This window comes from Dicentrarchus labrax, unplaced genomic scaffold (genome assembly GCF_905237075.1).
Source record: "Dicentrarchus labrax unplaced genomic scaffold, dlabrax2021, whole genome shotgun sequence".
Taxonomy (NCBI): Eukaryota; Metazoa; Chordata; class Actinopteri; family Moronidae; genus Dicentrarchus; species Dicentrarchus labrax.
This window is the reverse complement of record NW_026136721.1, coordinates 14,688,869-14,715,112: the sequence shown is the minus strand read 5'-3', so window position 1 is coordinate 14,715,112 and position 26,244 is coordinate 14,688,869. Positions and strand designations below refer to the sequence as shown.

At 39.1% G+C, this 26,244-nt stretch overlaps 1 protein-coding gene across 1 annotated transcript; it reads right to left on the bottom strand.

Annotated features, from left to right (window-relative positions):
* Positions 1-6,860: 6,860 nt before the first annotated feature.
* Positions 6,861-15,383, bottom strand: LOC127354829 (somatostatin-like receptor F_48D10.1). Its single transcript, XM_051385078.1, has 5 exons — positions 13,801-15,383; positions 12,408-12,548; positions 12,026-12,298; positions 10,718-10,864; positions 6,861-8,983 (listed from the first exon to the last, which is right to left on the bottom strand). Exons 1-5 carry the CDS (start codon positions 14,380-14,382, stop codon positions 8,759-8,761), a joined length of 1,368 nt encoding a protein of 455 aa, XP_051241038.1. The 5' UTR covers positions 14,383-15,383; the 3' UTR covers positions 6,861-8,758.
* Positions 15,384-26,244: the final 10,861 nt, after the last annotated feature.

The following is a 26,244-nucleotide window of genomic DNA, read 5'->3' as shown; positions in this document are numbered from 1 at the left end:
TACTGAGTAACGATGCTTCTAATTTTTGTCCACGAGTACCCTTAATTTTTACTGCATACCTCCACCTACTGATTAGTCTAAGTACGTACCCCTAAACACCTGTTTCGTGAACGACTCAGATTACTCTGCCTCTGACTGGCTAGTAATGCCTGCGTAACTGCATCTCTGTGTAAGCACACAGTAAACAGCGCCTTATTGACTGGCCCTACATTAATACTGTCTGTGTGCTGTCAGAATCCTCTTTCCATGCCATCAGTTATAGTACAGTTTTTCACTGTGTGAGAAAATAGACAATACTGTGGTGTGAGAGTGTCTGAACAATGTCAGTTGTGTCAGTCGCATGGTCAATGCATGAGAAAGCCAGGCAGTTCAAATATACATTACTTTTGTGACATGCTGACAACGCATTGTTAACGTGGTCAGTGTGTTGTTAAAGTGTAAAGAATCGTGAAAAGCATGTTGATGTCACACAAATATATATATATATATATATATATATAATATATTTGAACTGCCGGGTTTCCATAAGTTGGCAGCCTTGTAATGGAGACTCAAACACTTCCAGTCAATAAAAAAAAAATTGGTTTAAATAACTCCTCAGTGAACCTCTTCCTTGGTAGAGATCGAGAGCATTTTGTAGTTAAAGGCAAGCAATTCTAATTGGCAGCTCCTTCTAAGCTCAATCAAGATGAAAGAGTGAGAGCAGCAGTGGTCAAGTGAGCTAGATAGTGAAGAGGGGGAGCGGCATCAGTGAGAACAAAGCAGTGAATCAGAGAAACAAATTATTATTGGTTACAGATAATATAGGTTATTTTCTGATTGTTTCATGGCGGTTACCTTCTAAAGCACAAAGAAACACAGTCTCTGCACAACCCTGCGGGAACAAGTCATGGAGCCAATTTGTGTGTGAATGTGTGGCACAATAAGTCATGTGTGGATTATTAAGTTAAAAGACTTTTCCATGTGTTTCCTTTGTGTTGTGTGTGGGAAGAGTGTTAGTGTTGATATGTGAGCAGTGTATCTGGAGAGAAAGAGAGAGAAAGTCACAGGGAAATATCCCAGGAGTGAGTCAGATAATGTGAATCACTGTGTACAAGATGTAAGCAGAAGACGCTGTAAAGTAGTATTAAGAAACATGGTGTTATGCTGAACACAGATTATCTGTGTGGAAATGGTTGAGACATTATTGTTTTGTGCATTTTTAGTATTTTGTTATTGCTTATTTTGAGCAAGTCTGAGAATTTAAAAAAATCTACGAGATGGAAGCAGAAAATGTTGGGGAGCGATTGTCAACCTAACGTGATATTCTTGCATTTTGCAGAAAATCTTTATTAATTATGTAGCACCAGATTAAGCCTGTGTGACATAATTCTGTGCACTGCTACAAATGCAGCCGAGGCACACGCTCTCAGTCAGACAGACGCACGGACCACCAACTCTTAATACATCAATGACACGTACAGAGAGCAGAGGAGAGACACGGAGACAGCAGCATAACCTGCTCACTACGTTGCTATACAGTCCCAACCTCACTGCCCAAAGGTTGACTCAGAGAAATATCCGGAAAACAACAAAATAAGAAGAAAATTTTAAAATATAGACAGAGGGCAGATGTTTGCAGATCCACACACAACCACACACTTCTAGTGAGTCATATGTGGTGATCGAGATGGGGCTTAGTTTTGTAAGAGTCTATACATTGTTTTGTAGGAAAATCTTACTTATTATAACCACAACTAGGCTATTTAGTTATTATTATGGATTTCCATTTCTTGTAACAAGCTAATAAAAATAATATTATTTATTATCATTAAATTATTATAATGTTAAAAAATCTAATTAAGCATAAATATTTTTTATTGTTTTGAAAATGTCTGTCTTCCGGCCCTTGGACAAATTTGATGACCCCTGCTCTATAGGATCATGTCACTTGCGGTTCAACTGTATTTTTATAATGTGTCATGCAGTAGAGCAAAAACTCAGTCAGCCTGTGAGTCTGTAGACAGATATAATGAGTGACAGGCAAACCCCAAGTGATTAACATCAAGTCTTAATCCCGAGAGGAAGCATTTTGCTGGGGAGCAAATAACGAGCTTTGATGGCCACTTGACTGGCATGTCTTTCACGTCAATCATAATCTAATAGACAAGAAACGAGGGCAGTAAACTGATGGCCGGGGGGGAATATGGCACAGTGTATAACAGTGAGCTCTATCTGAGTGGAAGAATTAAGATTTACAGTTTATGTGATGAGTAGGATTCATCAGTAAATTACTGATTCAGATGTAAATGTATGAAAATGTGATTAAAATTGGTTTGCTCTGGGTTTGTGTGGTTGGGGATCTATCATCTAATTGATGTGGGTAATATAAGAATAGTCTCTATAACAAAGAAAGTAATGAAATTCTATTCTCAAGTATTAATTGTGTTGATAATCAGCAGCAGGAGGTTATAATTAGACACATGTTTCATATCTCGCTGCCTTAAAGGAACACAAAAGATCTTTGCCAACTCAATGCTTGCTGTCACTCTCAAACACTTAATTTCTTTCTCTTAATTTTTTTTACACAAGTTTGTGCAATCTTTGGATTTGGACTCAAGACAGAACTTAATCTGATCATTATGATGGTTTTGTTCAGACCATAATTTGGCGGTTCAGGCAACTGAATTTTCTTTCTCAAATACAAAAGTTACATAGTTAAATAAACAGAATTATACAATAAGCTATAGTTATTATTATGGTAATACAAGTGATCGTTAATACTACTGTTGGTTATGGGTTATATAGTGAGCAAATGATCAACCCCCAACTTAGTGTTTCTTAGTAGTATGATTGTTTATGCCAATAAGAGAAAATTAATTCAGAAGTACATTGAATTTATCAACATTTTATATTGAATTTAGGAAAAAGCTTTTTTTTAATTAACACTGTTTGAGAAGCCAAACATTTCTGCTTCACACAAACAATATCCAAAAATATGATACATTTTAACATACAGAAACTCAAAAACTTTGATCAGATTTGACTGACAACATAAGCAAACAACCAACTGTCCTTTACATCTAAATCCTGATTGGTACAGCAGGGGTTGGCGTCGGGGTGGAGGGGTTTGATTAGTATCCTTTCAGTCTGCTTCCATTCAAGGGATGGACCTGACATAACTACCTTATTGAATATTTCTGATATCTGACACTGTTTCGGTCTAAATATATTGTCACGACTGAACTATGGACCAGAACCCAAATGCACAACTCTCAGACGAAAGTTTCAAAATAAGGTTTTTATTAACTAAACAAAAATCACTCTAACGAGGTAATACTAGGACTAAGAAAACAAACAGAAAATCACTCTTTAACAAACAAAATAACAAAACAACAAGACCTGACAATGGCAGTGGTATGGATGGGACAAGACAAACTGGCACAGGACAAAGGGAGACACGGACTATATATACACACTAGGTAAGGGCACAGGTGGAAACAATCAGGGCGGAGACAGGTAATCCCAAGAGCGGGAAAACAGACAAAAAGGAGAAAGTAAAACTGGGGACAAGAGACAGACAGGAAGTGGAACCAAAATAAAACAGGAAATAACAAGACAACATAGACACGAGACAAAACTGAATGAATTAACTTAACAAAGTTTCCTGGACATGACATATATCCCTGTGGCGAAGCAGAATCGCCATTTGTGTTTCTTAATCAACCTTTTACTACGAGCCAACTGAAATAGGAAACATGTCGGTTTTATTTACTTCCTACATTACTTTATGCTGTTTACAAGGTTCATTAGAAGGTAAGTCAGCTCAGTTTATGTGAATTATTAAGATTAAAATACCCTCTGCTCCAGTCCGTCAGACCAAACTCCATTTCAGCAGTGAGTGTTTTATGGTAGGGCCATATTTTATCACAGTAAAAACTTTATTTACACCATCAAAGAGACTCTGTACTGATTCACTTCAATCTACAGTTAAAACACACAAACATACGGCCTTTACTCAGTAACATCATTAACTAACCTGTGATGAACTTTTTTGCCAAAGATGGACACATATTGACTGTCCAGGTCCCACAGGTTTACATTTTTACCCTGTCTGCAGATTGCCTAAAGCCACAGATCATTTCTTTTATTGTCCTTCGTTGATTAGGAAAGTAAAGAAATCCTTTGACGTGCAAAATGCACCTTCTAGGCATAGTACCACTAGGCACTTTTACAGCTCTTGTTTCACTCAAAAGGGGGCGTGGTTGTTCTGAAGACGTGAAAGTGATGTATGGCCGCTGTCATCTGTTAGTTTGTTGCATAAAGTGGAAAAAACAGCTTGGATACACTGCATTCAGAGCAGCCTGAAACCTGAGCTTTCTGCTCATAGGAATTACTTTTACATGCATTGAACTCATTATTTGAACACATTTAACATGAACACATTTAACATGAGCACCCAATATTTAAACATTATATATGACTGAAAATAAGGGCAAGCATAATAGGCCCTTAATATAGGTTTATGAATAAAAATTGTTGCCTGCTGCTCGTCTTCCCTTTCTTCGTCTCTTCTCACAGTTTGAAAAAAATGCAGTGTAGATCAAATAAAATCAATGTCCTGCTCTGAAAGGACACACATGCAGTCGGTGATGTCAGTCTTAGAGGACTAAATAATATATATATAATTTTGTGCAACAATGTATAATTTATTACATTATGCTATTAAGCGTGTGTACATTTTACATTTTAGTGTGTGGGAGGCGAGTAATGAAGTAGAGTCAACCTGACATCCAGTCTGTGGTCATTACAAAGATGGGCCGTCTCCAAAGACCTTTCTGGGAAAGAAGAAACATACACACACACACACACACACACACACACACACACACACACACACACACACACACACACACACACACACACTCAGATAATGACACAGTATAAGGATGTGATTTCTGCCGTTCCTCTTCTTCTATGAAGTAAATTATCAATCAATACAGTTGAGATGATAACAATACTAAAACTTGAGCATGGTGAGCAAGGTCACTCTTGACCATGGGAATATATAAATGTGATTTAATATTCTTAGGTTCACTTACTGCCTTATCCTGGACTTTCTGACCATTTCCCATTACCAGTGATGGTGTTAATTATACATGACCTCCTTGATCTTTGTTCAGTTGACCACTGACTCCTGGTCAATGACTTTGGCCCCTTGCTTTAAAGCTCTGGGAAAGGCGAGCAAGTGAAGCTTGAGTTTGGAATATTTTATTGGCGTACTGAACCAGTTTGGTCAAAGGAGGTCAAGTTCTTCAAAATTATGGAATAATATTTTTTCTTAAAGCCCCTTTCTGCCTAGAATATTAATGACTAAAAGCAGAAACAATATCCAAAAATTATATTTATTTTAACATACAGAAACTCAAAAACTTTGATCATATTTGACTGACAACATAAGCAAACAACCAACTGTCCTTTAAATCTAAATCCTGATTGGTGCTCAGAAGTACATGACATCACCTCTTTCTAGCCGCCCCTTCAAACCAGTGAGAAGAGCATAGAGAAAAAACAAAAAAAACCACACTGAGCAGGCAGAGACGCATTTCCTGTGACTAAGAAGCTGACAAACAGCAAGCAAACAATTTTCTGAAAATACAACCAGAGCACAATTACTAAAACTAAAAAATCTAAAACCCACTTTTGCAGCCCCTTTTCACAAAGCTGTAGAGATGTCAACTTCATTCATCACAATGTGCACATTGAAATTAAGAACATAAGTGATTGGGAGCTTGAAATGGAAAATTTCCTTTTTACAATAACACTTCTCCTCTGGCTTTGAATACATCCTTTATGTGTTTGAAAGGTAATATAAAGGTAAATACATTCTTACCTGTTGTGTGGCAGATAAACAGGAAGTGGGAGAGAGGAACGGTGTTAATGTTTCTGTGTCCTTTTAGGAGTTGTGATGATTGCTGAGAGCGGCTGGAAAGGCATTTATGTCACATGGCTCAATGGAAAGGAAAACTAGGCTCGGTAAACAGTTGGGTGATTCATACAGGTGCAGATACACACTGAGACATGAAAATATTCATGCAATGCATTTAGAATGAGTATTCAAGTGTGTGTCAGGAAATATTTCAATAAATCAATTTTTACATTGTAATTACAGAAAAACATCAGTTTTTGTTGTTTTGATCAGTCTAGTCTCATATCATGTTTTTCTTCTCCTCAGCTTCAGGTTTGTTTCTCATTGTGAATTAACTGAATACCTGTCACATAAATCACGTACAATAACTCACCAATATGCATGTAAATCACCTTATATACTGAGACATGGACTGTTGACATTCGAATTACAGACATAAGGTCATATCATTGGTACTTTAAGTATATTTTGATGTTAATACATTTGTACTTTTACTGTAGTAAGAGTTTGAATGCAGGACTTTAAATATTTTTACACTGTAGTATTGCTACTTTCATCAAAGTCCCTACCAGAAACTTGTTTGTGTTTGTGTTGGTGTTTCTACTGCTTTGCTTCATTGATTTCAAGGGGGAATCTGACCCGGTGGCAGGGCTTGTCACTTCTCACGGATGGTCTTGTTTGTTTATGTTGGTCATATCGAGGCATCAGTATGACATGTTTTCAAGTCTTCCAGCTGATACACCAGATGTTGTATATCATATAAATAAGAGCATGAAGGCTGCACTTCTGAGGTTACAAAGTATACGAGCCTCTAGCTGGTGCTGTCTGTCTTACAGCCTGGTGACTGTCAGAATTTAAGATTCCTTGTGTTTTTATATATACTTTCCATAGATTGACAGTGATAGCTGGCAGTTGTAAGGGTGTGTTTGTGTGACAGCAGCAAGCCAAAATGTCTGGTTTTGATCACATAATTTTATTTCAAAGAAACCCAACAAACATACAGCACTGAAGCATTTGAACAACTATAGATAATCCAGTAAAATATACAACATGGTTTCTGCATTTGCATGTGAAAGCCTTCATTATGAACAGTCTAGATTTTTTTCTTCTTGCAAGTTTCCATAAGTGTCTCTGTCATCGTCTCCACTCATTATATTCACCTGATCAGCTTCTTTACACAGATAAAAAGTGTCTGAAAAAGCACAACTATCCACCACTGATATTTTCTAAACCCATACTCACTCCGCCATTGCATTAAACTCATTCCACTGATGTAAACGTTTTATGATTCTTGTATACGTTTTTATTGAATAATCTTTACCACAATGACTAAAAATAGCAACTGTTTACAAAAGCGATAATACAGAAACACTTTAGGTGTCCTAACATACAAAAACAAGACAGGAGCGTATTTTTTATTCTTGTACAATTACCACTCACTGTGCTACTGGCAAATTATAATTTTTAATGTTTGTTTATATTCAAATTAACTCATGTTTTGTATTATTCCATCATTTCAACAGTGGCGTAGCAAAAAGCAGAAACATTGTTGCTATGGTTACCAGCGTTGGTTGATGTGGTTGGCTGGAAAGGTGTCTGAGGTGTCCTATTATATGTCCTTCAAGGGCACCTACCAGTCAATCAGAAACAAGTATTTCTACGCCTGTGGTATAATGCTTTCCATCCTGTCCCAAAAACAACACAGGACCTTTCATAATAAAAGGATTTAGACGCTTGCAATATAAGCATTTCAAAGGCCAAAGTTACCGGAGGTACAGTGCTGCCAGACGGATCAGAAATACCATCTACTGTACAATAAACAAGGCGCTGAGCAAAGCATAGTCACAGAATTTCACTAGCAACAATAAACCCTGGATTTACCAGCTTCTGCAGAGAGAGCAACATATACATACATACGTATGTGCAGCCACAAATATACATGCACACACACACATACTGTACATGACATGCAAATGCAAAGACACAAGAGGCATATATACAAAGAGGTCAGAGGTTTTATGTTCAATGCTGGCTACATGTTTACAGAAAAACACTGAGCAGGCAAAGTTGACAAACAGCAAGCAAGCCATTTTCTGAAACTAGAAGTTCATTCAACACAATTTATCCACTGAATTGAAGTACAGACAACAGAAGTTAGCTTGTAACGGAAAAAGCATACAGATAATTTTTGATACTGAATTAGAACACTGTGTGGCTTAGCTGTTTGATTAAAGCTGTAGTAAGCATGTTTTTATCTAAAAATACCCTAATCTTTTCAGCCTAAACTCACAGAGTGTTTGCAAGACAGAACCCTGTAATGCCCGATTACCTGCAGGAAATCTTCTCCTCTGGTTTTAAATATATCCACAATGGATTTTTTTGGTTCTGAAAGGTAAATACATTCCTAAAGTACTGTGTAACAGGAAAACAGGAAGTGAGAGAGAGGGAAGGTGTTAATGTTTCTGTGTCCATTTAGGAGTCGTGATGATTGCTGAGAGCGGCTGGAAAGGCACTGAGATGGCTCAATGGAAAGAAAAACAGAGCTCGGTAAACAGCCGAACGATTCATACAGATGCCGATACACATGATATGAGATATGAAAAATATTCATGAGATTGTTTCACCGATACGGAGCGTAAATGCTACAATGCATTTAGAATGAGTGTTCAAGTGTGTGTCCGAAAATAGTCCAATAGATTGATTTTTACATTGTAATTGCAGAAATGCATCCGTTTTTGTTTTTATGTTCATCAGCTAAACCAACTCTCCAACTTCCATCTCTGCTTCCACTTCTGTAGTCTTGTATCATGTTTTACCTCCTTTGTTTCTCTTGTCACTGAAATCAACTGTCTACTGTTGCTGTGGACCTGCAGTTGAGGAGGGGGCTGTAGTCAGGGCAGTGATGGTGGGAAGATCGGCCGGGGTTACCATGGAGGTTACCATGGAAGCTGCTGTGGAGGTTACGATGGTGGGTCCCGTTCCCGGGAAAGTGGAGGGAGATAGACATGTAGGGGTGGAGCGGTGCAGGTCTGCTGCTGTATGAGAGGTAGGCGAGCCTGGAGGTTGAGGAGAAATCTTCAGAGAGAGGAAGAAGACAGCCCGAGTCATGGAGGAAGGGACATAAAGAAAGGAAGAAGGCAGCAGAAGCAGTGGGATGATTAAAAAAATCAGGGGTGGAAAGCAGAAGTTTCCAACCTCCAGACTGCAGACCAGTATCAGGAATAATAATAATAATAATAATAATAATAATAATAATAATAATAATCGAGCCTATTATAAGCTATTTTTAAAGAAATTACCTTATACTTGGCACAACCTTTTCTGAATTTTCCCCCCAAAAATCCACAGATTTTAATTAATGAGTGTGCGAGACAAGTCATTACGACAACCTTTCAGCATTTAGCAGCAGATTAAATCTGTGTGTGGTCACTGCCTCAGTGTTGCTGAGATGTCTATCTATATTTTTAAATTGAAAAAACAACCATAATATATGATGGTGTATAAGGGCCATTACATGTTTAAAAAGTGGAATGGGGAGAGGGGTTATATTCTGAGAACAAGAGAGAAAGAAAAACTTATTTGTCAAGGAACCACATAGCTTCTCCAAAATCATAGGCATTATATTCAAGTTTTTTCTTGTAAATTTACAACTGGCTCCATAATTTTCTATTCATATTCAGTAATAACCCCTTTCTATAAAGAAGTGTTCCTTGTTAGTGGAGGAGTCCGCCATTCCTGCAATGGATTCAAATTGCCTTCACACACAAGGGCAACTAACCCATTTTAATTGTATCTAATGATATCAGCCTCACTGTATACTGTTCCCTCTCTTTACACCTAATCAGACCTGTATTAAGTTACAAGTAATGCAAACCAGAATAGGTGGACCTGTGGTAATAAACTGTACTTGTTAAAAAAAAAGATCTGTAATGCAAAAAAGGTTTTGCAAATTTACAGTATAAATATATGTGTGTTTATGTGTGTGTGTGTGTGTGTGTGTGTGTGTGTGTGTGTGTGTGTGTGTGTGTGTGTTAGTATACATTTGCTTCTCACTGCATTTCTGGTCACATGAAGACAAACAGATATGACTTGAAGTTACGCTCTGAGAATAACCAGAAATCCACACATAAATGATTGAGCACTTGAGTCTAACATATACTCAAACTCTGTGACTTGTGGAGGAAGTTGGAGTTTTGATAACCTTAGTATAGTTGAAGGAGAGTCTCATCGGAGCTACTCTGTCAGTACAAGTTATCTAATTGGACACTATGAAGCCCCATGTGCCAGAGACTGAGTCAAAGCTTTTTCCTCTCCTGATCGGCAAACACACACACGAGAAAGACTAATCTCATAATCTTTCACTTGCGCCTTCAGAATTTTCACTAATCATTGCCTCCACAGCCACGTTAATTTACCATCCTTCTTCAATTAGCTGCAGACACACATATACACACACACACACACACACACACACACACACACACACCTGCCTGTTGATTAACACGGAAGTGTTGGAATCCTCTTAATTAGGAGAACTCTAAACCTGACGCATTAGACTCAATGGTGATGCAGAGAGCCGCATGTGTTTATCTATCTGTGTGTGTATTATTTAAGGAATCTGGTCTTTGCCAATTCTCCACTGTCCTTAAAATGCCAGAAAAAGAATTAATGTCTCAAATTTAAGTCAGTGCTACACTGAACATAGATTTTTTCCTTATCACTTAATACCCATATTTAGCCCCCCCAAAAAACTGTTACCTACACACACAACAACGCACACAAACACACACAGACAGACATGATGAGTACCTGGCTGCTCTGGGGGTCGTGGTAGACCTGGTTACGAGGGGAGAGCAAGATGCACTCATGTGCTGTGGTCTTCTCAGTGCGCGGAGCGCTGGGGTCGCCATCATCTACACCGCTGGCATTGCACCTCATACTCCTCACACACAGCACCTGCAGGGCCACAACAACAACAATTAAGAGTTTGTGGACAGCTGTGTTGTTAGCTAATAAACTAGATTAAATAAATTAGGAAGCAACCCATGTGAAGCTGCCATAAGAGTCGGTTATACAGTTTAGATTAATTTATTAATTTTGAGTTAAAATGAGAATTGTTTATGTCATACCGTATGTTTACAAAGACCTGTATAACATTTCCATAGCGGAACCAATGTCTGTGAGTTAAAGCCGGTTAGAGTCATAATTAGGCACACTTTGACACAGATTTAGATTAAGTGAAGATTCAAGGGTTGAAGTTTCCTTTTCTTTTACTCCCCTTGAGTTAATGCGGCCAATTCAATGTAATCTATATTTGCACATAATGTAATAAACATGATAGCCTCAGTGAATGTTCAGCAAGCCAATTATCTGCAAATTGAACTGCTTATAGCCTTTAAGGTACAAGATTGATTTGTGTTCATGAGACATTTGTTTAATGATTATTCTCTATGAGAATGTGTTGTATATGATTTGTGTATTTTATTTTATCTATTTCTCACGGCATGCCTGACTGCATGGATGTGCAAATAAACATAACCCGTAAACAAAAGAACACCTTGTGTTTTAATTTTAACTGGAGGGGAGTAACCAAGTAACATAGATGGTTTGAGTTTTGAATTACTGAATGTTTGTGGGAACAGCTAATCTTCTGTAAATACAAAAATTCACAACACAAAATAAGCAAAACCCAATGTTTATTACGCCCTGGAAATGTAGCTAAATGCCAAGAATATGGCTGCTGATGTTTTAAGAAATTTAGTATGAGTTGGGGATTTTTTTGTTACTTTGTTTTTGCCATGCATTTAGGTCACATTTACTCACTACCAACCATGGAAATTGGACACTTGGGGGCAGCGTAAACAAGTTGTAAACAGAACACAGACATATTATTAATTAATTATTAATTAATGGAATATAATATGCATAGGTCTGTTTTCATTAGTGTATAATCACCTGAAAATAAGAATTGTTGTATTTCTACAGTAGCCCAGAACAAACAAACAAAACATTGGCTCTAGATAGGGCCTTTTTCATGACTTTTGATCATAGTTTCTCCGACACACTTGAGCTCCGTATTTACATAGTTTCTATACTAGAAGAGGATAACCAGCCTACTTTTCTGAAGCTCTGTTTAAAGTTGTCCGACAGGAAGCCGTAGAGCACCGGGTTGGCGCAGGAGTTGGCGTAGGACAGGATGACAACAAAGAAATAGATGCCAGCAGTGGTGCTGGACTCTGGGATGATGACCACCAGATTGACCATGTTAATGATGAAGAACGGCAGCCAGCACAGCACAAACACCACCACGATCACTACCACCATCCGCGTCACCTTGCGCTCCGAGCGGCGACGTTTGGTGAAGCCCGCCCGCGCCCCTGAGGACTTCACCTGCAGGAGACACACCAGAGATAGTTTGATTATGATGATGGTGAAGAGGATGAATATGAGAGTGATAATGACAACAAGGAATCAGACTCACACATGCACATATACACACCTTGATAACAATAAGTAGGTAGCAGAGGCAAATGATGAGCAGCGGTCCAAAGAAGCCCACTGTGGCAGTGTAGAGAATGAAAGCAGTTGACCACACGTTTTTTGGCTCTGGCCAAATCATGTTGCAGGAGTTGAATGTGTCCTGAAGGGAAATAAAATAACCTGAGGTAAATTCAAACATTAAAGGAAATCACTACACCAAATAAAAAATGTTTATGTGCTCATTCAGAGAGTGAGTAAAATATAATAAAGATAAACACTGGACTTCGGGATCCACATGATGAGTGATAACCAAAGCTCTTAAATTAAGCAGAGAAGTTTGGAGAAATTCAAATTCCATTTTCTGCTTTTGTGGGTTTTAAAGAAGCGCATTTTGCATTGTGGAAGACTTTCCCAGACACTGCTGTGTTTAGCCTGAGTGCTCACAGGAAATAACTGTGAATCCAACAAGTAACTTCTTTACCTGACAAGGCCTGTTTGTCCCATTGTGATCAAACTAATGGCCTTCAGCACTACAGAACTTGCATGTATCATAGCAACTTTGTCATAAGTTACATTCTCCACCTACCTTTCTGTGAAAAGCTTTTGTGTTTTCTCATTAGAGAAATTATATGACTTTTATTTTCCTGAAATGCAGCACAAAAGACTTCAGTGTGTTTTGCTTCAGTTATTATGTTTAACTTCTTGTTTTTACACTTGGGGGTAGTGTAAACAACTTGTAAAAACAACAGACATATTACTAACTTTTAAAGGGCCAGTGTGTAACATTTAAGAGGCTATGTTGGCAGAAATTGAATACATTGTTATAACATAATTATAAATTAATTACAATATTCATAGGTATGTTTTCATTAGTATATAATCACCTGAATATAGGAACTGTTGTGTTTTCATTACCTTAGAATGAGCAGTTTCAGGCTGTTTTTCCCCGTTTCCAGTATTTATGCTAAGCTAACTGCTTGCTGGCTTTACTCAGATTTACTGTGAAAGACATGACAGTGCTATCAATCTTCTTATCTAACTCTTAGCAAGAAATCAGTGTATTTTGCAAAATGTCAAATTATTCCTTTAATTCTGATCTTGTGACATATATTTTGTGTTACATTTACATTGTTTTTGTCTCTCTTATCTTGTTTTTGTTGTTGCTTTTCTTGGCAAAGACACCTATGAAAGATTTCTAATCTTAATACAGTAAAAAAAAAAAGAAAACATACTGTAGAACTGTCAAGCTATGCCCTTGTTAGTTTCGTCTCAAAGGGTCAACTCAATGTGTTTGGTGGTCCTACATGAAGTTTTAAGTTGAAATGTACAGTTTCTTTTATCAAGGGCAGCTAATAATTGTCGTCAGTTTGCACTCAAAGACAAAGAGTGGTGACCAGGACTGAAGTTCATACCTGAACATCAGAGAAGATGACCACAGGCAGGACCACCACAAAGGACAGGCCCCACACAGCTGCGCTCACCACCTTGGCCACCCGGGGATGTCTCCACTTGGTGCTGCGGATCGGATGAACCACAGCCAGGTAACGATCAATGGACATGACCGTCAGGCAGAAAATAGATGTGAACTGATTCATAGAGTCTGCTGTCATGACCACGCGGCACAGGAAGGAGCCAAACGGCCAATAGGAGAGCACGTTCTGCGTGGTGAGGAAAGGGAGCCCGATGATGTAGAGTTCATCGGCCACAGCCAGGTTCAGGATATAGATGCTGGTGACTGTCTTCATTTTGGCGTAGCGCAGCACCACATAGATGGCCAGAGTGTTGCCAGTCAGACCCACCATGAAGACTGTGAGGGAGATGACTGCCGTCAACAGAGTGCTGCTGCCCTCAAAGGGTACACTCTGGGTGGACAGGTTGGAGGAGATGTTGAAGAGGTGAGGGTAGGAAAAGAGGTAGGGTGAGGGAGTGGCTCCATTGGAGGAGTTGAGGTCTGCTGAGAAGGGAAACCAGTGCATCTGGTCTAGAGGCTCCATTGTGGGGTTCAGAGAGGAAGATGGAACCACAGAGTCCAGGTGTATAATATGTTTCCTCTTGTTCTCACTGACTTAGAAGAAAGTCTTTACCTCTGCCCTGCTAGTTTCCATTCTTACTTTGGAACTGAAACAGGAGGAGAATCAGTAGCCACCACGCCTCAAGGTATCAGATTAAAAAGCAAATAAAAAGGGCTTTGACCTATCTTAACTATTGCTAGATGTCGCTTGTCTGAAATTTAAGTGTGTGTTTGTGCGCGCAAGAGACACAGACAGAGAGAGAGAATCATGGGAACACGGTGAGTTCACCTACCGGTACTCTTTAACTGGAAATGTGTGTCCTCTTCCTGCGTACCGTGCATCATGAGTCAGCTCCAGAGAGAACGACGTGTTGCATGTAACCTACTTTCTAGGTTTCATACAAGCCTCTGAACGACCACAGATGTATAACGACAGTCACCCCTCCGGTGTCTTTAATAACACTAATTATTGACGAGTCATTTTGCCTGACACTGAAAACACAATGCATCCGTTTTGCTCAAGCAGGAGTATCGCTGGGAACGGTGCCACAGCTTTTACGCACGGCAGATCTACAAGCTCTACAGTAATGCCTGCGTTAGGCGATACTGTGTATGTCCGCACCAGTTGTATCTCAACTCTATGCTTAATAACTTGTTGTATTCCCACTGCAAAGCTACATTTTTTTAACCAGCCGCACACTGCATTAAGGATTCAGAGATCAAGACAACATGCTTACTTTGGCGAGCAGAAAAATGTCAAAGCCTCTGTGTGATTTGATTAAGATTGGCGGATATCCCAAATCAAACTCCTCCTCATTGTCAGTTCAGTCCTCTGATTCTTCTATAATTCTCCGATATCGATGGACAGGTTGTGTCCGAGCTCCCAATCGTTCGCTGTCCGTGGTGCTGAGCAGAATGTGTCAGCAGGAGCCGTCCTCCTTCAACTTTCTTCCCACACAGCTCTGCTGTTTCTTTGATAGGATTTGTTAAGAGACAGAGACAGGAAGGGAGAGAGAGAGAGAGAGAGAGAGAGAGAGAGAGAGAGAGAGAGAGAGAGAGAGAGAATTATACTGCTTCATGAACACAGCAGGCTCAAAGGGGCTCTCAGTCTGATGGGGAAGTTGAGGGTTTTTCTGTTTCAGCATCAGTGGTTGAATGTAATTAAGTACATTTGAGATACTTCCATATTATGCTGTTTTATATTTTTACTACAATTAATTTTACTACAAATATCTGACAGCTATAATAGCTATAAAATCTGATTTTGAAAATGAAATGTGTAATTACAATAAGCTCCGCCTCCACCACCTACAACATAAAACTGCTGCTTACATGTTAATCTAAAAATAATATGGCACTTGTGATACTCCAAGAACATTTACAAGATAACACTTAAATACTCAAACTATGAATAAGATGTTGAATGTTGGCTATTTACTTATAGCGTATTTGTATTTGGTATTTATATTTTTACTAACGTGAAGGAGGTGAGTATGAGTGATTTAAGTTATTATTTTCAAGAAATGGACCTTTGTGATCTAATATATTCCTACAAAAATTGGATCATAGTTTCTGAAATCATTGTTTTAGTTTAGACCAAAAGCTTCATCTGGTTTTTCAGGCACTGAAAGAATGCCTAATGGATTTTTTATTGTTACAGAGCCAAATGCCAAATCAAAGTGAGGGCAATAGTTACAATGTTTGACACTGACCATCTGTCAGATGTACACTGAACCACATTCTGCCACAGAGGGATACTCTTAACATCCCGCCCATATACTGAATTTGACTTGTTTTGTTTGTGGGTCGTTGTTTTTTTTTGTTTTTTGTCTGATTTGAAACATCCTCTCTCTCTCTCTCTCTCTCTCTCTCTCTCTCTCTCTCTCTCTCTCTCTCTCTCTCTCTCTCTCTCTCTCTCTCTTTCTACACACACACACACCATCACACAGATAATATCAGCTCTACAGGTTGTGCAGGGTTTAATAGGGGAGTGTGTATCTTCTACAAACACTTCTGAGTATCATAACAGCTTGCGCACAAGGCAAGGAAACTGAGGATGGATCACAATCAACTCTGTCTCACAATCCCATATGAGCTTCACCCTCAGCATGAACTCTGGCACTTGGAAGCAGCCAATACAAACAAGCAGGTACAGTAAATACACATCAGAGGCATTGAGACACTGTCAACCACTGAGAATACGATATGAAAAATGTTAAATCACACAGGCATTACCTTACATTACCTTACTTAAACTCTAATGTATGAACTTTTCGTTATGAATGAAGGTTATTAACAGTTCTGTGGGGACTGCTGCACTCAGTATAAACACACACAGAACAGAACAGAATAATTTCTTCTCAAAGTCTTATTTGATGTTTTTTTTAAAAGAAGTACATTCTTCTATCTTTTCTAACTGTACAATGGTCTGAAGGTTAAGATTGATTAATATCTTCAGCTCCATGACAGCAGGGGGCAACATATGATAAAAAAAAACATTGAAAAAAATGAATTCCCCTGAATATTATCACTGCTGACATGAAACACTTCAGCTGTGGAAAAAAATCTATAAGAGAGATGTTATCAGATGGGAAAAGGACAGCAATAGAGGTGTGTGTGTGTGTGTGTGTGTGTGTGTGTGTGTGTGTGTGTGTGTGTGTGTGTGTGTGTGTGTGTGTGTGTGTGTGTTTCTGTGTGTTTCTGTCAACCACCAACAGCCTCTCCTGTTGAAAACAAATTTCGTTTGTGGCTGTCGGGAAAAGCTGACTTGGATGTTAGCAGTTAAGATTAAAACTGCTACTAAATGCTAAATGCTAAATGTAATTGAAACCTCCCACTGATTGAACAGTTTAAGGTGCTCTGTGGAGTTTTCTTGTAAACAAACAAAGTTAAGATGAAGCAAGACAACCATAGCCTGGCATCGTCAGATTAATTAGCATTTTCTGTCAGGAACTTTTCAGTTCATTTTCAATTCCAAAGGGATGTTTTCAGTGGACGCAGGTCAAAATGACTCTGGATTGTTAAGTCGATCTACAGCCAATCACAATTACAGCTAAACAATACAATAAAATGTTTTTTTCTGAAAACATTTGAGGTTTGAAACAGGCAACGCATTTTGATTCATATTTGATCAGCACTGCCTTGGGATTGGCCTGACCGGATCCCCAGCTGGTGGAAGTCTTTGAATGTTTGAATGGAACGGTGGCCAGACATATCTGCCAGAGCAAATGAAACACCATGAGCTCGGCAGATTTGTCTGGTTCCCAGGCTAGGACAGTCACAAACAATAAGCCTGAATAAAACTGAATATAAAAGGATGTTCCACTGTCGCTGCTCCCATATCCAAGCCCAAAAGGTAAGGTTTAGGTCAGACAATTCTGTACAGGATTGATATAACAGCATCAATACACATTTCAATCAAAACATTCCTCTTTTAAACCTTTTTACCGTCACATCTACTTGTACATTCAAGTCTCACCTGGGCTCAGTATTGATCCATGCTATTTGTCAAAAAAAAGATGTGTACCGCACTCAGTTCATCCAACTCCAATCCTTCAGTTCCCACCCGTCCCCCGTCACCAATGGTGTGCCCCAGGGCTCTGTCCTGGGGCCCCTTCTCTTCATCATCTACCTCCTTCCCTTTGGCAATATCTTCTGCAAATACATCCATTTTCACTGCTACACAGATGACACCCAGCTCTACCTCTCCAGCAAACCCAATTCCACTCTCCCACCTTCCTCCCTTACTGACTGCTTCACCAAGCTCAAATCCTGGCCCTCCTCCAACTTCCTCAAACTAAACAGTGATAAAACAGAATTTCTTCTTATTGGCACTAAATCAACCCTCTCAAAAGCTGACAGTTTTCCCCTCACCATCGACCACTCCTCTGTCTCCCCCTCCCCCCAGGTTAAGAGTCTGGGTGTCATCCTTGACAGCACATTATCTTTCCAATTCCATATCAATAACATCACCAGGTCTGCATATTTCCACCTACGCAATATTAATCGCCTCCACCCCTCCCTTTCTCCCCACTCCACTGCCATTCTTGTACACAGCCTTGTCACCTCCCGCATCGACTACTGCAACTCCCTTCTCTTTGGTCTACCTCACAAATACCTCCATAAACTTCAACTGGTTCAGAACTCTGCAGCTCGAATCATCACCAGAACCCCCTCCATCCACCACATCACCTCTGTTCTGCAGCAACTCCACTGGCTCCTGGTCAAACTCCGCATAAACTTCAAAATCCTCCTGTTTACGTTCAAGGCCATCCACAACCTTTCCCCTCCTTGTCTGTCCGAACTACTCCACATCGCCATCCCTTCCCGTTCCCTCAGATCTGCCTCCTCTGTCCACCTCTCTGTCCCTCCCGCCCGCCTCGTCACCATGGGGAGCAGGGCTTTCAGCCGCTCTGCCCCCCGACTCTGGAACTCACTCCCACCGGACATCAGGAACCTGGACTCTCTCCCCCTCTTCAAATCAAGACTAAAAACTCACCTATTCAGAACTGCATACCCCACTTATCTATCTATATTGTCTTTTCTTATCTGTTTCTTATTTCCTACTGTTTTTATTTTTTATGTGTTGTACGGTGTCCTCGAGTGCCCAGAGAGGCGCCTTTAAATGAAATGTATTATTATTATTATTATTACCTGCAATCTGCATTTGAATGCATGCAGTCATCTATACAGAGATAACATTTCAACATGCATATATCATAAGGTAGACTGTAGCAGTCATCTTCATAATTATTTTGGATTTACAGATTTAACTGTTGTTGGCTGTTGGCTATAGTTAAACAGGGGACCCAAACAAGGGAGAGAGACGGAGAGACAAGGGTGGTGGGTATAAGGCTAAACAGTCCTTGGTGAGTTTCCTGTAGTGAAGGTTATCTGGAAATTGGTTGATTACCAGCATGGCTGACCAACAAGGGGTTCCTGGAACCACTGGATTGATTCAGAATAGGAAAGGAATAAAAACACATAAAGAGTCCAATCTGTGCATGTTGCCAAGTTAATTTTTTATCCTTGTCCCTGAGCCAATTTTAGAAAATGTGGTTTAAGATTGCTGCTTGTGTCGAGTGTTGGATTTAGTATTTTACACAGCTGCGAGGTCAATAGCATGGCGACATTCTTACAATACAATATTTCTATTGAAAGCAAACACAATCTAGAAGTGTGGGGGCCTTACCTTGTGCATGCTATCTCATCCTTGGTATAACTATTCAAAAGTGAAAGTTCAAAGTGAGGTTAAGTGGAAGTCTGTTCTGGTGCACCATAGGACACCCACTACCACATTCTGAAACAATCAACCTGCCCAGTAGCCTAGAGAATAGCAAGGTAACAGGTGGCTAACAGTTTCCCTGGGTATTGTGGGCCTGTGAAGCTGTTTGAGAATGCTATTGTATTAGGCTAGAAAATAAATTGTTATTCTTTGTGTCCTTCACAATGAAAGTAAAACAAGAAACATACACAAAAACCAACAGATTTTGCAAATAGATATAGTCATGTCTACCAATATGACTGTGGTTCTCACCCTGTCAGCCTGTTTGTTGATATAACTGTTATCTGATTGTGCCTGTTATGTTAGTTCTTCATGATGAAAAGATTTTGAATGACCTTTGCTCACCTTTTGTTGTCTTTTCTCTGCTTCTCCCGCAAAGAGTTTGAGTCATTGTCGGCGAGCTGTAAGATGAGCCCCCAGAGGATGGAGCTGCTGTCCTAAAGCTCTTAAAGATGCGGGCTGCTGGTGTAAATTTGAATTTCTTTGACTGACAGCTTACCAATACTAAATAAGATTTCCATCGCAACCATGCTGTGAATCCTTGAAACACAGGTTTCCAAGAACAGAAACACCTGGACATGTTCAATCTCCAATTTATATCAAGAACATTTGTATGTTTTGCAAAAAAACGTATACCTGAAGTTCATAAACAGGTGAAAATAGTACATTATGTCCAGTTTGTGATATTGTCACATAATGTAATACACAGGGAAGAAGCGCAACTCTCACATAAGACTTTCCACACCATATAATCTACATCTTTATGTCCATACTTGTGTCTGTGTGAATGGGTGTTCAGGGTAAATGGGTTGAGTTTATCTGCACAAGATGATGTGATGTAAATGCGTGTAATCTTACGTCATTTCACAAAGATGTGATATTATAGAAATACTTTTAAAAGGTGTTCTTTTTTCTTACCGTGATGCCATTCATTTGTTTTAATTGCTACATTTCTCATTATGTCTAAATATCAGTCATCTGAAAATGTGTTACTAGCAGACTATTTGTACCTGTTACTTTCTCTTTCTCTCTCTCTCTCTCTCTCTCTCTCTCTCTCTCTCTCTCTCTCTCTCTCTCTCTGCACACACATACACACACAGTAGAGTAGTAGAAGACAAAGCAGATACATCATGATGCTTATACGCTCCTATGACCACAACACTTAACCTTGACTTCCACTGCTTTGCAGCCTCCCATGTTCCCTCTTGTCTATGTATTCCTTCCTTCTATGCAGGGAACATGGTTGCAGGAAGAGGAGAACCGTACCCCCACTAACTAACCCCCCACTACCACACAGACACACACGCACACACACACACACACACACACACACACACACACACACACACACACACACACACACACACACACACACACACACATTTTTTAGTTAATATCTGAGTGTCAGGTGGGTAAAGGGTGGAAAGTTTATTCCCATCTCCACAACAATCCCCTGGAGTGAAGCTATCACACAGCCCGAGGGTTGACCTTAGCATCCTGTCAAAGGACATTATTGTCCTGTGGGCAATGTGTATGTGAGAGAGCTAAAAGGAAAACAGGAAAACATGGCTGCCCGGAGAAACAAAGGAGAATGAAAATTGTGCAAGTTGAAACACAAAAGGAGAGCAGCTTTCTACACTTCTGTTTGCAATAAAAAAAAAAAACATATCAGAGACCTATTAATTAAATATTTGCACATCTTATATTTTTAAGAGCCAGTGGTTTAACCAAAGCCAGTTAAGGAAAGTGGTGATGAAATTGGGCTCAGACAGGTTAAGGAAAATCCTGAATTGTATTAAGAAATGGTAATCAAAAAAGGAGTTTGTACAGCTAATGCAAAATTTGAGTTGGAGAGATTTATGAATAGGTTTAAGCTTTTAGGTAGATGATTTGAGAAAACAGGAAAGTTAGTTCCACTTTCTTCTGTGCTGTGCATGCTATCAGGAGCATCAGTCTTTCCTGAAATGTCTTAAAACCCCTGCAACTCTTAAGTTTATATATTCTGGCACATATTCAGTCATAAAACACTTCTCTTTGGAGCGGATAATAGAAACAATGCATATGTCTTTTGTGTCTCATTTTTTTGCAATACTATATATGCTAAGCTAAGCTAACCACCTCCTTGCTGTAGCTTCGTATTCAGTGGGCAGACATGAGAGTGGTTAAGTATCGTTCATCTCATATAACTCCAATTTATAACTTGGAATATTTCACAAAATGTTAAGCTATTCCTTTAAATAACTAAACTAGTGTTTAGTCTGTGACAGCAAATCCAATTGGTTCTTTAATGCAGATGTTTTAATTAAGCTACCTGTGTCTCAAACCCCTAAAAAAGGAGGCAAAATGTATTTACAGAGTATCTATCTTGTTTTCTCCTGTATGCTCTATTTACATGCATGTCTGAAAATCTGATATTGTTTGTGTGTAAGGCTGTGTGTATGTGTACAGTAAGCATGAAACAATAATGAAAATATAATCATCATCAATTATTATTACTGCTTCTATGATATATCTACCAGGTATCTAGCACTTTTTTCGACACAGAGGAGTGTAATTCAGTGTTATGCCACAAGAGGCTCACCTCAAGTATTGAAACGTTCTGTATTGCAGCAGATAATGAGTTTAAGACTGCCACCTTAGATTCAATTAGCAGATGTTTTTGTCCAAAGCAACTTCATTTTTTTTTCTTCATGCATACATCTGGAAAGATCTGGGTAATAATGCCTTGCCTGAGAACACTTCAGCATGCTGAGGGTTGAACCTGCTCTACCACCGCAGCTACAGCACCTGCACATGAACTGGCATTCAAGCAACTGAGCACCAAGTATTCTGCCCAATTAAAGACAATTACAGTAAGGCTAACACCGACTGCTATTTAGGTAGACAGGTTAAAAAAAACACAGTCAGGTTGAGAGAACTGTAGAGGCAGATTCCTGGAAGTGTGTCCTCATTAAAACACACCACAGTCTAAAGAGTAGTACAGAGAGAAGGTCAGGGCTGTGTTTGGTGTTAATTACTGTGGCAGATGAACCCCCGTGTCACATACTTCAAAAATAAAACTGTACCTTTCTCTGTTTTTCTTGCTTTTTCTCTCTTTTTTTCTAAAAACCAAAACCAAGATGGTGATATAATTGACCTCCTTTACACCTCACAAACCCAGCCTTGATCAGATTGAAAAGATCTTTCCATTGTATATTCATGTTTCACCTTGGCCATCAGCCAGTCAGCATGGTTATCTATCACTTTGTGTATTCTAATGCACAGCTTGGATCTGGGTGCAGATAAATCATTTTCTATCATTAAAATAACACATTGAGATGACGGTGCAGCCTTGGCGGAGGTATGCACTGAGCACTTGCTGGCTGAGTGTATTTATTTGACTATTTCTCATGGCTGGACATGAGTGGCTTGTGTGAATGTTTTATTGGGTCCAAAGAGGTTCTGTAGCCTAAGAATGGAGGTAAAGCAGTTACCTGCGGTCATTAGGTCTGATGGAGAACACAACTGCATGCCTGTTGTTTGACCTTGGTACATCCACTGGATAATAATAAGTCTTTGTGAAGCTGAATGAGTAAGAACTGCTTTCTCCTCCTTTCTGTATATGTTCACTATTTTGTAGACTGGCCATATTCTCACTGCTAACATCTTAACCTTTAGGGCTTTACATTTGTCATTTAATGTAGAAATGTAACTTTACACTACAGTCAATAAAGACACAAATAAAATATTGTCTTTTCTCTGCTTCTCCCACACAGAGTCATAAGATGTGGCGACAAAAGGTGTTGAAGATTTTTTTAATTATTAGCTTCAAAGAACATTTCTCTCAGTCTCTGTTGAGAATTATTGACTAGATGCTTTCACATGTAACACTTCATTGTTCCGACAGTTATACGTATACTTTACTACATGAAAAGACTTATGAGTGTTAAATATATTGCATGTAATAAAAAAGTAAAAACAAGAGACAATACAAAATTGACATGATCTTTCTTGAAATTAATTATTGATGACACTCAGTTCTGTGGTAAGTGTTGAGGCTATACTTTGTGATGCTGATTTGCCTAATATGACAACCATAGCTGAACAGAGGTTGAAGTTAATCCAGAAGAACCACAGTGAGCTCCGAAGTATGTCAGTGTGATCTTTATGTTATTGTTGTTTTAAATACTTTTTATTGAGTTTAAACAAAGAACAGCACAACACACAATACCCCCCATCCCAGACAGACATAAAACATAACCCAAAATAGGGGAAAGGAAATCTAAAATACATAGATAATGACAATGAGAAGCATAAATCAAATATGTTTTAGGATAACCAGTCATCAGAAGCCATATCCTGTGGTGTGTCCCATAGATGGGCTTATGAGGGGGGTCGTCCACTTCAGGTCAGCAGGTAAATAATCTAGAAAAGGTGACCAGATCTTCAGAAATAGCTCTTCCTTTCCTTTTGAGACAGCCTGTAATCTTTCATGCAACAAAGAGTAATATTAGGCAGGTCTTTGATCAAATTGTACACTTTTGAGCAATTAACAGGAGTTTCTCAAGTTTGTGGTGTGATACAAGGAGATGTAATTCCCTGGAGGGAAGGCCCTGAAAAGAAAACATTCTTTTCATTCTTTTTGAATTTCTATTTTAAATATGCACTAATTACCTTGGAGAATCTGGAGATTAGTTTACAGTCCCAGAGCATACCAACTGTATAGCCACCTGCCAATCATCTTCAATATATTCAGTACCTAAAACTCTTTCCCATTTACAAGAAATATTTGGTAATTCATGTGTGTCAGGGGAGCAGAGAAGTGAATAAAATGATGATATAAAATGTTTTTAGATGTTGGTGCTCCAACATCAATCTCTCTACATCACTTTAATTAGCAAATAACAGAATATGGAACATCTCTTGTAACTGTTGAAAGTAACGCATTATCTTTAAATAAGTAACTAAGAACATGAATCCCCCGCTCTCTGTGAAGAGCAAGGATGAACCAGTGCCTGCAGGTAAGTGATCTTTATTTTTAATTCAAACAGGTGTTTGTAATAGAAAAGTACATATGGGTGACAAATGGGATGAAAAACCTCAATGAATGAAACATAATGAATGCAGATACTTTTGTCTGAGGGATGTTATAGTAGGGTTCCAATGCATAAACTCTTCTTTACAAAGGTGAATGGACATTTGAGAGTTCAGTGGTGCCAAAACCATAAAGGCTCTGGTCTACAGAGATAAGGAAAAAAGTGATACGGTCAGATGAGTTTCACTATATTCTCAACAAGTGGGCGAGTGCATGTGTGGCGTACACCAAGAACAGTATGCCTGAATGTTTGACCCCTATAGTGAGGGAGTCCTGTGGCTCTGGTATGCTGTTGGGGGTGGGGGGGGATATTTTGCTGTCTTTGCTGAGTCCACCTGTCCCCTTAGAGGGCAGGGACACTGTAAATCAATACAAAGTTGTTTTGAGTGATCACCTATGGTGAAACATTTCTATCCTGATGAGAGTGGTCCCCCATCTATAGGGCATGAGAGGTCACAGAATGGTTTGATGAGAATGAAAATGAAGAGAATCATATACTGGGAAATGCTGGACAAACGTGTTAGACACATCTCCACAACCAGCATCAAAACACCAAATGAGGGAATATCTTTTGGCAGAATGGTGTTCATCCCTCGAGAATCAATGCCAAGGTTCACTGAAGCTGTTCTGGCGGCAAGCGGTGGAAGCAGCATTACTAAGACACTTGTCCCCATTCTGTGTCTTTTGTATTAAAACAGAAAATATAGACAGGCTATTTGGAAGGTCAAGCTTAGCAACACCAGAATCCACAAAGTAACTGGAAGGTGTGAAGGCCATTGGCCCATTTCACAAAAGTGAATTGAGAGCACTGCTTGCATGTAGATTGCTACTTCTCACAAATGACTGTCGAGTTCTGCAGGGCTCTCACATACTCATGCAAGTGCAGTATTTGTGTTGATTAGTGAAACGTGTCAAAATTAAGGCAAGAGAAAATGGTCTCTGAAACAAGCTACTGCATAGCAACCATTTGGGGACAAGAATCACGTATTGTTTGAATGTAAGAATCTAAGCATAGTGAATGAAATAAAAAGGTATTATTTAAACTATCCATTATGTTGATTTTGTTATTATAGGATAAAAGGTGAGTGAGCATGTATATGTTGTTTGTACTCTGTGCCATGAAAATCTGAATGCAAATTACTATAACATTATATTTAAAGCCCCCCTCCAGACATGTATTAAGACATTTATACAAACAGTCTGCTTGGAACAATAATGTATGTCTGGAAAAAAAAACAATCTACTCGTTCTATCTTATTAAACATGTTCATTTCTAAAGTTTTCCTTCTGGACACAAGATGTCTCCTATTTCCCTGTAAAGTCCATTCTCAGTGTTTGTGCACTGGTGGGTTCATGTGTCCACATCACACTGTACAAGTTGCATATTGATTGACTTCCAAACTATTTGTGATGTCACAAATCTTGCTCATAGGCCCCGCCCCTCAAAATCTGATTTTCAATAAACACAGAAACTTCACTTTCAGCAG